Genomic DNA, 15,386 nt, shown 5'->3' on the forward strand with positions numbered 1-15,386 from the left:
ATGATCTTAGCGAGGCTCCATGACTGAGGAGTAGAGCCAGTGTCCAAGATATTGTTGAAAAGGGATAACAGATATGGAGAGAGAGAAGAGCCGTGTGCTTTATAGAATTCGGAGGTGAAGCCATCAAGGCCCGGGGATTTATTTGTACGCAAGGATTTAATAGCTTCAGCGAGTTCCAGTTCATCTATGGGATGGTCGAGGTAACTTCTGTGAGATTCTAGTATCTTGGGCAGAGAGTTGATAGATTGAAAAAAGGCCGAGATCGATTCTAAGGATGGGTTTTTGGATTGATATAAGGAGGAATACAATTGTTTAAAGACTTTTAAAATGGATCTTGATGAAGTGCATAAAGTGTCGTTACGGTCTCTGAGACCCTTTACATTTAAGTTAGCGGCTTGGCGCTTGGCTTTCCATGCCAAGAGCCTTTGGAATTTGGGGCCTCTGAAACAGTAAGCCTGTTTAGTGAATAGTAGATCACGCTTGATTCCCTGTGTTTCTAAGCATTATCAAGCATTCTGATATTTGCTGGTTCTAATAAAAGCATTGTTAATGCTATATGCATTTATACTAATAGTTGCAAGTGCTGCACCCAGTTACATGCAATTAGTATGTAACAAATTGAACAGAAAATAGAAAACAACTTACAACACCAATACAAAAGATGTCTTTATACCACTAATACAGGCAGATACAGAAGTGTGTACGTAGAATCAGAATCTTAGTTACTCAAAATCATATCAGTTGTCACACAGCTCAACATTTCATGGAGCTCCTGCTTTAGCATTAGAACTAATCCAGTTAATATTATTTCACTTCAGATATGCTACTTATTTTAATTCCAGTGATTCCAATGATGCTACACTAAAGAAACTGAGAACTTTAGATTTTCTTCTATCTTTATGGATTAATTTGCTTTTCTGATTTCTTGTTTAATATTTTGTCTTGCCTGCCAAAATCTAATGCTTTGTTCTATTAACAAATATTAGATTAAATTTCCATTATTTAGAGGATGCTTTATAGTGTGAATATAGTTTGTATACTGTCATAAATCCATAGTAGTTTTTCTGCTACCTTTTTTGCTACTGTCTTTGTTCTGGGCTGTGCATAAATTCAGTTTCTCTAATAAGGTATTCCTCAGCAGCCTTCTTGCTGATTCCACGGATTTTAATTTCCTAACTTTTCCCTCTAGGCTGTTCCTAATTAGTACCCTAATTTTTAAGTTATTTAGGTTTAGCAGTACAGTGATACTTCTCAGTGTGATCAGCTCTAAGAGAACATAGTAGCTCCAACAACTTTAAGACCAACCAAGTTTTATTTTGAATGTATGCATGCATACAAAAGCTTACATTCTGAATAAAACTTTGTTGGTCTTAAAGGTGGTACTGGACTTCTGCTTTGTTCTATTGCTTCAGACCAACACGGCCGCCCACCTGGATCTAGCTCCAACAACTGTTATTCTTAGTATTTCAGCTCATTTTATTTTTCTGATCAAGTTCTCAATAATAGCCAAAAATATGAATAATTTTTCTTATTGAAAAACAAGCTCTACCAGCTGACACAGACCTTCACACATGGTGGCTAGAATAGTTCTGCCAAATGATACTGGCTAATAATCTTGAGTTGTTAAGTGGCTTTGTTTTGGTAGTTCCATGAACATGAACACATGTAGCTGACTTCTACTGAGTCAGACCACTGGTCTATCAAGGTCAATACTGTCTATTCTGACTGGTAGTGATTCTCCAGGGTCTCAAGCAGAGGTCTTCCGTATTGCCTACTACCTTATCCTTTTAACTGGAGAAGCTAAGAATTGAATCGAGAACCATATGCATGCAAACCAGGTGTTCTACCACTTAGCCACAGCTCTCACCCTAAGCCAGTCCTAGACTAGCTTTCTTGCTGTTCACTACAGAACATGATTGGGTTCATTTTATTACATTGTCCTGTCTTGATATACAATATCTTGTGCAGCCCCGTAGCCAGAAAATTTTGGGTGGAGGGGCCCGAGCGATTAAAAAATTGTTGGGGGGCTGCAGGGCTTGGTTGCTTCTTCCCTCCAGTGGCCAGCCCTCAGGGCTCCAGCTCTCTCGCTTGCAGTAAAACACTTAAGTTGATTGTTTAAAAAAAAAAAGTGGGTTCAGTTTAGACCGAGGTCTCCATAAACGTACAAGGAACGATATGATCGGAGCTGCCAGCACTTGGAAGGAGGGGTCTGCTTGACACCTTACTGGAGCGCGTTCATGTAACTGGGTGCTGAGACTAAAGAAGGCTGTGATTTGGCGACTCCCTCTCTCCCTTAACAACATAAGAGAAGCCATGTTGGATCAGGCCAATGGCCCATCCAGTCCAACACTCTGTGTCACACAGTGGCCAAAAAATTTATATATACATATATATATATATATATATATATATATACATACATACACACACACAATGTGGCTAATAGCCACTGATGGACCTCTGCTCTATATTTTTATCTAACCCCCTCTTGAAGCTGGCTATGCTTGTGGCCGCCACCACCTCCTGTGACAGTAAATTTCACATGTTAATCACCCTTTGGGTGAAGAAGTACCTCCTTTTATCCGTTCTAACCCGACTGCTCAGCAATTTCATCAAATGCCCACGAGTTCTTGTATTGTGAGAAAGGGAGAAAAGTACTTCTTTCTCTACCTTCTCCATCCCATGCATAATCTTGTAAACCTCTATTATGTCACCCCGCAGTCAACGTTTCTCCAAGCTAAACAGCCCCAAGCGTTTTAACCTTTCTTCATAGGGAAAGTGTTCCAAACCTTTAATCATTCTAGTTGCCCTTTTCTGCACTTTTTCCAATGCTATAATATCCTTTATGAGGTGCAGTGACCATGATTGCACACAGTATTCCAAATGAGACAGCACCATCGATTTATACAGGAGCATTATGATACTGGCTGATTTGTTTTCAATTCCCTTCCTAATAATTCCCAGCATGGCGTTGGCCTTTTTTATTGCAATCGTACACTGTCTTGACATTTTCAGTGAGTTATCTACCCCAACCCCAAGATCTCTCTCTTGGTCACTCTCTGCCAGTTCATACCCCATCAACTTGTATTTGTAGCTGGGATTCTTGGCCCCAGTGTGCATTACTTTGCACTTGGCCACACTGAACCTCATCTGCCACGTTGACGCCCACTCACCCAGCCTCAACAGATCCCTTTGGAGTTCCTCACAATCCTCTCTGGTTCTCACCACCCTGAACGATTTAGTGTCATCCGCAAACTTGGCCACTTCACTGCTTACTCTCAACTTCAAATCATTTATGAACAAGTTAAAGAGCATGGGACCCAGTACTGAGCTCTGCGGCACCCCACTACTTACCGTCCTCCACTGCGAAGACTGCCCATTTATACTCACTCTCTGCTTCCTATTAATTAGCCAGTTTTTGATCCAAAGAGGACCTTTCCTTTTACTCCATGACTCTTGAGCTTACTAAGGAGCCTTTGATGAGGAACTTTATCAAAAGTTTTCTGGAAGTCAAGGTAAACAATATCTATCGGGTCTCCTTTGTCCATGTTAGTTCACCCCCTCAAAGAAATGTAACAGGTTAGTGAGGCAAGATCTTCCCTTACAGAACCCATTTATTTTATTTATTTATTTATTCTATAACTTATATCCCACCCTTCCCATAAAATGGCTCAGGGCGGCTCACAGCAAATGATAAACAATAAAACAAAGTGCAGAATTATTACATTTAAAAAGTCAAAGCATTTAAAAATCTAAAAACCGTAAAATCTTAACATTAAACTATACAGTATATTTCACTGAAATCTGATAAGCTACCTTTATCTAGTCAGGCATAGGCTAACCGGAAGAGGGTTGTCTTACAGGCCCTGCGGAACTGAGTAAGATCCCGCAGGGCCCTCACCTCTTCCGGCAGCTGGTTCCACCATGTGGGGGCCATTGTAGAGAAGGCCCTGTCTCTGGTTGTCTTGAGACGGACTTCCTTAGGCCCGGGGATGGTTTGAGTCCCAGACCTCAGTACCCTCTGGGGAACATGTGGGGAGACCCATGCTGAGTCTTCCTCAATAACTCGTGTTCAACAATGTGCCTACTCATTCTGTCCTTGATAATGGTTTCTACCAACTTTCCCGGTATTGAAGTCAGACTGACTGGCCTGTAGTTTCCCGGATCTCTTCTGGAACCCTTTTTAAAGATGGGGATGACATTTGCTACCTTCCAGTCCTCAGGAACAGAGGCAGATTTCAATGAAAGATTACATATTTTTGTCAGAAGATCCACAAGTTCAACTCTGAGTTCTTTCAGAACTCTTGGATGTATGCCATCCGGACCTGGTGACTTATTAGTTTTTAATTCGTCTATTAGTTGTAGGACCTCCTCTCTTGTCACTTCAATCTAACTCAGGTCTTTCAACACCCCTTCCAATATAAGTGGTTCTGAAGCAGGCAAACACTTCTCATCTTCCACAGTGAAGACAGAGGCAAAAAATGCATTCAGCTTCTCTGCCATTTCCCTATCCTCCTTCAGTAATCCTTTGACCCCTTAGTCAACCAAGGGCCCCACTGCCTCCCTGGCTGGTTTCCTGCTTCTAATATATTTGAAGAAAATTTTATTGTTGGTCTTCATGTTTTTTGCAATATGCTCCTCATAGTCCCTTTTTGCCTGCCTGATCACAGTCTTGTATTTGATTTGCCACATCCTGTGTTCCATTTCATTAATCTCATTTGGACTAGCTTTCCACCGCTAAAAGGAGTTCTTCTTACCTTTTACAGCTTCCATTACTTTGTTTGTTAACCACGCAGGCCTTTTCTTATACCTGTTTGTGCCTTTCCTAACTTGTGGTATATATTTTATCTGAGCTTCTAGGATTGTAGTTTTAAATAGCCTCCAAGCTTCCCCAAGGGTTTTGACTGTATTTACCTTTCCTTTCAGTTTCCTCTTCACATGCCTCCTCATCTCAGAGAATTTACCCCTTTTAAAGTTTCTTGGTGAGCATCCAAGTCCAGGAGGAACAGAGCTGATTGAAAGCAGCATCAGAGCATGACACTGCAGCTGCACCGCATCAGCCTGGCCCTCCCTTCAGGGGCATAGCTGTGCTGAGCAGGCCGGGGGAGAGGAAATCATGTGTGTGCTCGGAGCATGTGTTGTGTGTTGCAGCGGAGGAAGCAAAGTGTGCCAGTAGCATGGCACAAGGTTTCTTGGAGCGGGGGGAGAGGGGAAGAGAAGTTCCCAGGGCGTCCCATTCCATTTGTAACAACTTTGATGCCTCTGGAGCCGCTTGGAGGCTCTCTCTCCCCCCCACCCGCCCTCCTGTTCTCTCTCTCTGCCGCTCTAAAACTCTCCCCCTTGCTGTCGCGCGCTCTGTCGCTCTCCTTCTCTCTGTTGCTTGCTCTGTCGCTCTCTCTCACTCTGTCACTGTTTTTCTCTCTCTCTCTGTCGCTCCCTCCTCTCTCTTGCTCTCATTGCTCTCGTGCACCCACTCTCGTGCGCTCTCTCACACTCCCTTTCCCCCCATCCAAGAGAGGGGCCCTACAGAGGGAAGGGGAGGTTAAATAGAGGGGCCAGGCCCCCCAGCCCCCACCCCCATAGCTATGAGCCTGATCTTGTGGTTCCTAATCTCTGAGTGGAAAGTTACACTATATAAACAGCTTGAGGAACATAAGGTGAAATCTATATGATTTTGATTTCCAACCTCATACTTTCATGATTTTATGACTTTAATAAATAACAATAAAACAAGGACCTGGATTTTGAAGCAAGGTTATAAACTGTAAGTTTTGAGTCACTTTCAAAATTATTCTATGCCTTAATCTTTGTTCTATACCTTGTGCTTGCACATTATGAACTAGGGTTGCCACCCTCCAAGATGGCCTGGCAATCTCCCAGTATTACAGTATTATCTCCAGACTACAGAACTAAGTTCCCCTGTTGAAAATGGCTGCTTTGGAGAGTGGAATCCATGGCATTGATGAGGTCCCTCCCCTCCCCAAACCCCGGCCTCCCCAGGATCCAGGTATTTTCCAACTCAGAGCTGGCTACTTTATTATGATAATGTGATGTGGAGTCATCCTACATTTAGGAAATTAATCCATATGGCCAGTATATTATTTATTTATTTACTTCATTTATAGTTTGTTTTTCTTGCTGAGACAGAACCCCATTTTTACCTGGAGATATCAGGGATTTAACCAGGTACCTTCTGCATACAAAGCAACTGTTCTATTACTGAAATATATTTCCTACCTTCCTTATCACAGCTTAAAAGGGCAATGAACCTCCCACCTCTCTTCAGAATTGCATAATTCTTTATTTTAATGTATTTAACTGTTTTAGCCCATCTTACTCCCTATGAGACCTGAGGAGGTTTAAAAATAATTTAAAACAATTAAAAACATAAAACATAAATCAACTGTCCAATATGGACAATCCTCATTATCAATTGACAAAAGCCACTCTGATTATTCAACCCTTCTTTTAAATAATTCTGTCTTGCACTGCCTTCAGAACAGCATGAGCAGTAGTACTTTAAAGCCCACTGGAACACTGCGTGCTGGCACAACACTGCTAACCCTACCGAAACATGACGACAAGTGTATCAGGACTGACGGGCAAGCAAAGCAGAAATTTGGTACCCTTTTCAGAATTGGATTTCCAGTATATTGTTGCATACATGAAACATGGACATTGCTCCAAGGTGATGTCATTTTGCGCAAGCAGCTTTAGACTTAGTTCTCAATCCAAAGGTCCTCCAAATGAAATAATTCAAATCTACTAATTTCAGTCTCTGAGTTCAACAATACTAAAATATCAGAGGGTTTTGAATTGTAGCATTAAAAATTGCTCTTTTTAACAAAGCATGATGTACTTACCTCAACATATGTAACTGTTATTTCATCACTGTCATTCATTATCTCCCCTGTATCTGGTGAGATGCCTCTGCCTTTCACTTGTAAGTGTGTTTTACTCATATAGCCATCTGCAGAACCCTGAATTCAGAGAAAATATCTTATTTAACAAAGTATAACTAAAATTCACCAAAAATGGCAGTGACTTATCAGATGAAACATTTAACAGAACAATCCTAACCAGAACATCATCATTCTAAGCTCCTTGACTTCAGTGGACTTAAAAGGGTGCACCTTTGCTTAGGAAGGCACTATAAATCTTGGAGGCTGTTTCAGTGATGTTCCACAGTTATATAGTTTTTGACATAGATAGGCCATGATCATAAGCACAATTCACCAATATTATTAACTACCGTGAAAGTGTCTACAAATCTTCAGCAAGACTTATTCCCTGTCCCAAGAAACTTGTGTGAAAAACCTGGGCCATCAATCCTATTTACCATGAAAATGTTCAAGCTTCCAAACTTAGTTCAAAGAGACCTTGCTACCTTGAGCACATTTGCAATTTATTAATATATGCAATATATACAAGTAACTACATTGGAGAATTCCCTTCCAGTGCAAGTAGTGATGGCCATGAGCATGAAAAATGTAAAGGTAATTCTCTGTGCAAGCACCAGTCGTTTCCGACTTTGGGGTGACATTGCTTTCACAAAGCAGGAGTCAAGTAGCACCTTTAAGACCAACCAAGTTTTATTCAGAACGTAAGCTTTCGTGTGTTCTCTAAGCACACTTCATCAGATGAGGGGATCAAGTATAGTGGGTTGAAAATACATGCACTTTGTTGATTGAGAAGGCAAACTGACTGTGATCACATGGTAAAACAGTGTGGCTTGGCCATTTGGTCTGGATAGCCATAAAAGGTAATAAAGTTTCCTGCCAGTTGGTGTTTCTGCAAATCTAGGTAAATCACAAAAGGACATGTATTTCATAGTTGTAGCCCACCTAATTTACTTATCAACATCAATCTATGCATTATAAACATCATTCTAGTCTGCCATTAGAAAACAAGAACACATAAAATGAAAATGGGTTAGGTATATGTAATGAGATGAATAACCAATATCCCTTATTTGAGTATGTCAATATAAAACATTATTCTGATACACTATTATAAAAGAGAAATACATTGGAATACTGTGGATATATACTGTGGAACCTTTTAGCATGGGTGTAAGGCCAACAACTTTCTCTTCTTTGTCCCCCTGATGACTGAAATAGCCGTCACCTGTCTCATCAAGGTAGTGTAACTAAGGCCTTTTTCTAGACCAGTCTATAAAGGCCACCGCATAACCCCCTGTGCTGTCAGTGGATCTAATCATTTATCTACATCCCAAAATTGAAAAGGCCCTCCAAGTGTTATTATATACACTGTTGCCAGAGACTCCGAGAGGGGCTAACACAGTATGGACTACCACTTGTTGGTACCAATGCTATCTAGTTGTCACATCTCAACCTCCATGTAGTGATGTTGAACATTTGCAGCTGGGAATGATACACTGCCTAGCAGGTTCTCCCTCAACAGAAGTCTGCAAGGGTCTACTCTCAAGGGCTTTTTGTTCCTGAACCATGCCCTTTTGAGCCAGAAGGGAGCAATTACTATGATCTCCGTCCCCTGCTCTATAATCAGTTTCTGGATAATCTGAAGTGGTGGAAAGGCATATAGAAGACCCCTTGACCAATCTTTGTTTAACAAGTCTGTACCAGTATTGCCTTTTGATTTTGCAATCTGGACATGAATAGCATCAGATGAAGATTATCCTCTATAACCAAGAGGTTTATTCCTGGTGTCCCAAATTTCTGACACACCTGTAGACAGACTTTCCAGCTGAGCATCCATTCTGTTTGATCTACTGTTTGTCAACTTGGCCAGACAACAACCAAGTTGTTCCGACCACCACATTAATGGCTTTTGGGGACTGAAGATGATGCTCTGCCCATCAGATCAGTTGCCCCATATCCTTGTGTAAAGTCTGGAAACAAGTCCCCCCTACTCACAGACATAAGCTGTGGCCATAGTATTGTCCATTTAGACCAAAATGTGGTATCCCTTCAGGATGTTCTTGAACTGCATCAGTACCAACCTGATAATACTCAGATCCAGGAAGTTTATGCTTTACTGCAACTCTGAGGGATACCAGATCCCCTGAGTCTTCTAACCTTGTAAATGTGCTCCCCAACCCAACGGACTTGCATCTGTCATCACCATCAACCTCTGTGGACCCTCAGTAGATGCCCCTCAAGGAATGACCTGAGACCATTCACCACCAGGGACCCGATCTTAATTTCACCAGAAAGCGAGATCTCAGCACTTTTTTGCATTTGATCTAGATTTAAGGACCTAGAAAGGGAGAAGAAACTGCTTTGGAGGATGAGCACAAAAGCTTGGCCCATTGAAGAATCTCCAAACAGGGAACCCTCATGCCTGGAAGACGGTCTAGAAGCGTCAGCTCTATGGGATTCTTCCCCATTACCTGCGACAACAGCTATTGCATTCTTGTGAGAAGAAGAAGACATGTTGATGATGAAGCTGTGATCTCTCAGGACCTCCTTAGGTCATCTGTAAGGATTTTAGAATCTAATCCTGGAAGACTGCCTTGACTAGGATGTTGATGGAAAAGGGAAACTGTTCCATTCCCTGCAGCCACAGAAAGCTATCAGGGAAACTAAAACCTTAGTGGAAAAAACCTCAAGGGGAGGACTTCAGAACCAAAGGCAAAGTCCAATATTGAAGTCCATTATATACAAATAAAATTTAAAAATTGCAATGGCCCTGTATATAGGAATTTCCAGGAAACCATGGCAAGTACACTTTACCCCCAACAAGCTGGGTACTCACTGTACTGACCTCAAAAGGATGGAAGGCTGAGTGAGCCTTGAGCTAGCTACCTGAACCCAGCTTCCACTGAGACCGAGCTAAGGTCGTTAGCAGAGCTTGGGCTGCAGTACTGCAGCTTATTACTCTGTGCCACCAGGCTCCTTTGTTGGTGACAGACCAGTGCCACTGGAATACAAACCTCTGTAACTAACCCCCCCCCCCCCAATACCAATGTCGTGTGTAGTCGTGGCATAGTCATGCTGAATTTTGTTTCTTAGTTCCTTTGGAAGCTTGACCCTGTTTACCAGAAGGAAGATGACCTATTCTCTATGGATTTCTTCCGCCACTTCCCTTTAAAGGATTTATTGTAGTCTGGCCTGGGATCATGTCCGTCAAAAACTTCATCAAAAACAGTTCGCTCCATTAGAAAGGACTGCTGCCACTTTAGCTCTAGTTGCTGGGACTGCATCCCAGTACCTGATGCTGTTCACACTGGCCAGGTCAGAAGCCCAGGAGTCAGCTGTTCTAGAGAAGGGAGAGTCTGTAACTGAGGCTCTATGGGAACTGCCCTCCAAAGAGCCTGTTCTGTCCTTTGGCATACCATCTGTGCCCACTGGGAGCACTGAGAAGGATGCTAAACAACTGATAGGATCATCTACTGTTGGAAGTCTGAATTTTTTGTATGGTATGAAAGAATAAAATGTAGCAAAAATATTTAGTTTTAGGTTTTGCAGGCTGTTCTCATTTGGCTTTCATTACTGAGAAAAAAACCAGCTGATAAAGGAACCAGTGTGGATTTATTCCCTGACTCTGGCAGTGGTTTTATCAGAGCCCTTGGGAAATGCAGTGTCCTCATCTATTATTCCCTTTGGGGTTTAAGAGAGTTCCAGGGTTGCCAAGACTTTAAATGAGAGTCTAATATAAAGCTACTGGGGAAATGGCCTGGCTAAGGCAGTAGGCACAATCTCTGCCTCTTTCTCAGACAGTTCACCCTCTACCTTAACAAAAGAGAAGGCTGAGGACTCAGAATTCCCTTCTTGATCACTAAACAGAGTACTGTGATCCCTGAGGGATATAGCATCTGTTTTGTTAAAAAAAATTACATTTTTTTTTACAAATATTACAATGGGTTAAGGAATTTACCCACACCCCCATCTCTGCCCCGGAGCCCTCTTTACAAATGTCTCTACAATCCTTTCTGATTCAGTCTACAGCCACGAAGATTGGCTTTGGCATCTTCCCCTGAAATATCCATGGTTTGACTTGAACTGAGTGTCACTGTTGGATGAAAGGGAATTTGGCCATTCAAATTCCATGTCAAATCCCTGGGCTACCATAGAAGTAGTCCCTCAGTCTATTGTAGTTAATCCCTCTAGGACCCAGGGTCTAATTCAGTATAAGGCAGCTACTGCCCTTTTTTCTGCCTGAAGGCATGCTTGCCTGAGAGGAACAAAGGGGCCTTATATTATCCAAGGAAAAACAAGCCTCCAGCTCCCAACCACACCAGAGGGAAGGGAGGGAGAAATTTTCTTAGCTATTTGCCCACCAGGTTCCCTGTACAAATGAGTAAAACCAGGGCCAAGGCAGATGAAAAGGGCACAACCGACCTTGTGCCAGGGCACAACCCAACCTTACTCGCAGGGTGCAGCCAGCTTGGATCTCAATTGGCTCTGAATAAACTGTCTACACCAGGAGTGAAGAGGTCCTCAGTCTTCAGAGCTAGCACCAGAGCAACACAGGTCCAGAGACTGCTGCAGACTCTACAGCTAACGTATGAGTCCCCGCAAGCATCGGATCATGAAGGAACCAGCCGGGAGGGATGTCAGCAACAAAAGCAGGAATCAGCAAAGCTCTGAAACTACCCAGGAATCAGTTTGCAATCTCAGCGTTGAAGAGACCATGCAGCTGGCTGCTGCAGAGAAGAACAGGATACCAGAGAGGTCTGGGTACTCAGCTACCTTCCTGTCTGGTTCCCTGGTCACCTCCACTTCTTTCTTCTTATGATCTTTGAACTCAACAGAGCTCAAGCAAACATGTCCTGCTTCAAGGGCAGGGCTGGTAAGACTGGGAAACCAGAGGATAAGCCCCTCTCCTCCAGGATCAAGTTTAAGCTGGCCCTGTCCTCGGAGAGGAGGAGCTATGTTCCCAGTAGTGAGAACTGATTGCCTACCAGGACCACCGGAGAAGATGTGTGCATGCACATAAAAGCTTATACCTTGAATAAAACTTTGTTGTCTTAAAGGTGCCACTGGCCTCAGACTGTTTCACGTGGATACACATGTTGGATTGCAGGTCCAGAACTAGTGTAAAGGATGAAGCATGCCTTCACAGAACTCACAGACAAATTATAACTGGGGGGGGGGGGGTGTCTACCACTTTGCAAGCATTTCTAATTATTCCAAACTGAAAACAATACATAATTTAATAACTGTAAATATATTACATGATCTGAGTAACTGCAAGGTTTCTTCAGTGAAGTGAACTACTTTCTTGTCCAGCTTTAGGACTGGATGGGACTGAAACAGACTTGGTCATCTTGGTAGATGCCCTGTGGCAGGAGATGGATTGGGGTGTGCAATGCTGTTGATCCTCCTGAACCACCAAGTAGCTTTCAGTACCATTAACCATGGGATCTTTCTGCATCACACTTCAGAGCTGCAACTGCAAGGCACCATTCTGCATGGGTTTCAGTCCCAACTGGAAGACAGTTTTCCAAGGGATATTTGTCTGACCCCTTCTATTACTGTCTTTCACCAGCCAGTAAAGACTTTTTGTTTTATCTGGTGTTGTCAATGACCCCCTTTCCTGTTTTTTGCTTTAACCGCTACCCTTCTTTTTATGGATGTATTTTAGTTTTGATTTTTACTTGTTTTATGATGTGTTTCTATAGGATTTTGTCTTTGTCGTTGCTGTTGTTATTAACTGTTAGCCACCTCTTTCAGAGGGTAGAAAGGTGAAAAATAAAATTTGCTGATAAATAAGGCCCATTTTGCTTCCCTGCAATGCGTATACCTGGAGTATGTGCCCCTGTCGCTCATAGCAATGATTCTCCTACACCCTACCTCCACTAAGCAAATTAAACCTCTTCCTGACAAATCAGTCTTACAAACAGACTGAGTCACATGGCCAACATTGTTGAGAAAAATATCTGTTGAAAGGCAAGAGAAATGCATAGGAGATAATGAACAGTAGCTGCATATTAAGAGCTTATTTCTCAAAGGAAGCACAAACAAATTGGGGTTTCATTAGCTGTTTCATTAAGTTTTATTTTAGACGAACACACACAGAAAGCATATGTGCAACATCTGATATAAAGAGATTCTATTCAAAACAGTCTCTGTACAAAACCCATTTATGTAGCATTAAATTACTCAACGGGGCTACAAATTTAACTATAAATGTAACTCTTTGAATAATCCATCATTTCTGACACAATTTATTTCATTTGTTCTGATCTTTAAATCAATGTCTCTCTCATTCCAGCACATTAATTCTGTCTTTTAATCAGCATTCCAAATATAAATAAATAAATAAGTCTATGTGACTTGTGCCATGGGCTATTTTGGCACTTAGTTGTAACAAGTTTGTACCTGAAACAAATCAACATGTGTAGTTTTTGTTAGCAAACATGTGAACACAAAACAGATCACTTTAGAAAAAATTACCTTGTTTTTACTTGCTTTCAGGGTTTTTTTTGAGCAGGAATGCACAGGAACGCAGTTCCGGCTGGCTTGGCATCAGGGGGTGTGGCCTAACATTCAAATGAGTTCTTGATGGGCTTTTTCCATTAAAAAGCCCTGTGTGAAGCAATGGTGATGTCAGGGGGTGTGACATAATATGTAAATGAGTTCTTGGTGGGCTTTTTCTACAAAAAAAGCCCTGCTTACTTTTATTGATATGGTATATTTATATTTCCACTAAAGCACAATGAGCCAAATTCAGAATGTACCTGCAGTAGAACAAACCAATTCTGTCTGCACATGCAGCTGTACGTTCAATTAGGTGCAAAAGCTGCAATCCAAATCTAAGCAGTAGAGCAGAAAGAAAAAAAGGATCTGTAAGAAATAGGAGGTGAATTTTAATAGCCATTTTGAAGACTGAATATTCCCCATTTTGGGTGCAATCAGAAGAATTTAAGTATTTTTCAATCCTACTGAAATCAAGGGACTAACATGCTTAAATTAAATATGGAGCATGCATTTATGCCTCAATGATTTCAATCAAACTTAAGTATGTCTATCATTTACCCATATTCTATCTACCTACAATTCCAGCTGCCTCCATTAGCTGCACTGGCCCTGTGGCGCAGAGTGGTAAAGCAGCAGTACTGCAGTACTGTGGTCTGAACTCTCTGCTCACAACCTGAGTTTGATTCCGGCGGAAGCTGGATTCAGGTAGCTGGCCCAAGGTTGACTCAGCCTTCCATCCTTCTGAGGTCAGTAAAATGAGTACCTAGCTTGCTGGGGGGAAAATGTAAAAGACTGGGGAGGCAATGGCAAACCACCCCGTAAAAAGTCTGCTGTCGTGCCTGCCCCAGACCCAGCCCTTGCTAACTCAGAGCAGGAGCCACCTGAAACTGATCAGGCCACACCGGGCCCTAGCTCAGCCCCCGCCCTTGCTAACTCAGAGCAGGAGCCACCTGAAACTGATCAGGCCACACCAGGCCCTAGTGCATCCCCTCCTGAATCACCACCTCCTGTAAGCCGGCTACGTGAGAGGAGGCGACAGGAGTTCAGAAACAGACGGAGGGATGCACGCATGCGTGGGAGGAGAGATCTCAGCCCGGAGTACTAACAAGTTAACAAGCCAGCACAGTATATCTGTAACCCTGACCTCAAGGCAAACTGTGCTGGCAACGAACGATCCTCCTGGGACGTGACCACGCTCTGCACCCTCTTGCTTGCTGCGAGAACCCGTGTAACTCCTGACCCGGCCTGAACTTTGGACTTGAACTTCTGGACTCCGACTTTGCTTTGTGGACTGACCTAGGTAATTGACGTTGTTTTCTCTGGCTTCCGACCCCCTGCATTCCTGCGACCAAGCTTTCTGTCTCCTCCTTCGGCCGGACTGATTTACAGTGTTGAAATAATTGGACTGTTTAACGACCACCCCTGCGCTCCTCCCCAGCCGGCTGCTAGAGTTCTGGCCAGCTGCCGGACGTTGGCAGCCGTCGTTCCTTATCTGCAACCCGGGCCCTGACAGCTTGCCAGCACCCATATAACTCACCCGGCTCCCCCATGACTGACCAAGCGGCAGGAGGCGTGGACCCCCTGTCGGGGCTTCTCGACCAAGTGCAACAGCTGACGCAGGCTGTAATTACACTCCTGCAACAGACTGCTTCCAATGCTATGGCCCTGGCTGCTGCAGCCGCACCTCGTTCCCGTTGCCCGGTGAGTGTTCCTGATAAGTTTGAAGGAAGCCTGGAAGCGTTCCCTGCCTTCCTTGCCCAATGTGAACTGTACATGGAGATAAGGCAGAACGACTTCCCTACAGACAAAACCAAGGTCTGTTTTGTTTTGAGCCTGCTTAAAGGGCAAGCGGCCAAATCGGCCACTCCCCTACTGCTAGAATCTTCGCCGTTGTTGGCTCAGGACCTGGCCTGGAATGAAGCTGCCCTGGTGGACCAGTATACGGAGGGGCTCTCTGATGCCATCCTGGACGAACTGGCC

At 43.1% G+C, this 15,386-nt stretch overlaps 1 protein-coding gene across 3 annotated transcripts in view; it reads right to left on the reverse strand.

Annotated features, from left to right (window-relative positions):
• ATG10 (autophagy related 10) overlaps positions 1–15,386 on the reverse strand; it is a 237,816-nt gene that overhangs the window by 200,413 nt on the left and 22,017 nt on the right. Inside the window, exon 3 of one of the 3 annotated variants that reach the window (XM_060235743.1) lies at positions 6,864–6,980. The exons of 1 other annotated variant lie outside the window; for it this stretch is intronic. In XM_060235743.1, the coding sequence (XP_060091726.1) occupies positions 6,864–6,980 (117 nt within the window). Of the gene's footprint in view, positions 1–6,859; positions 6,981–15,386 lie in introns of all 3 variants that reach the window. One more of the 3 variants, XM_060235744.1, reaches the window with a different exon arrangement.

Source organism: Heteronotia binoei, chromosome 4 (assembly GCF_032191835.1).
Source record: "Heteronotia binoei isolate CCM8104 ecotype False Entrance Well chromosome 4, APGP_CSIRO_Hbin_v1, whole genome shotgun sequence".
Lineage (NCBI taxonomy): Eukaryota > Metazoa > Chordata > Lepidosauria > Squamata > Gekkonidae > Heteronotia > Heteronotia binoei.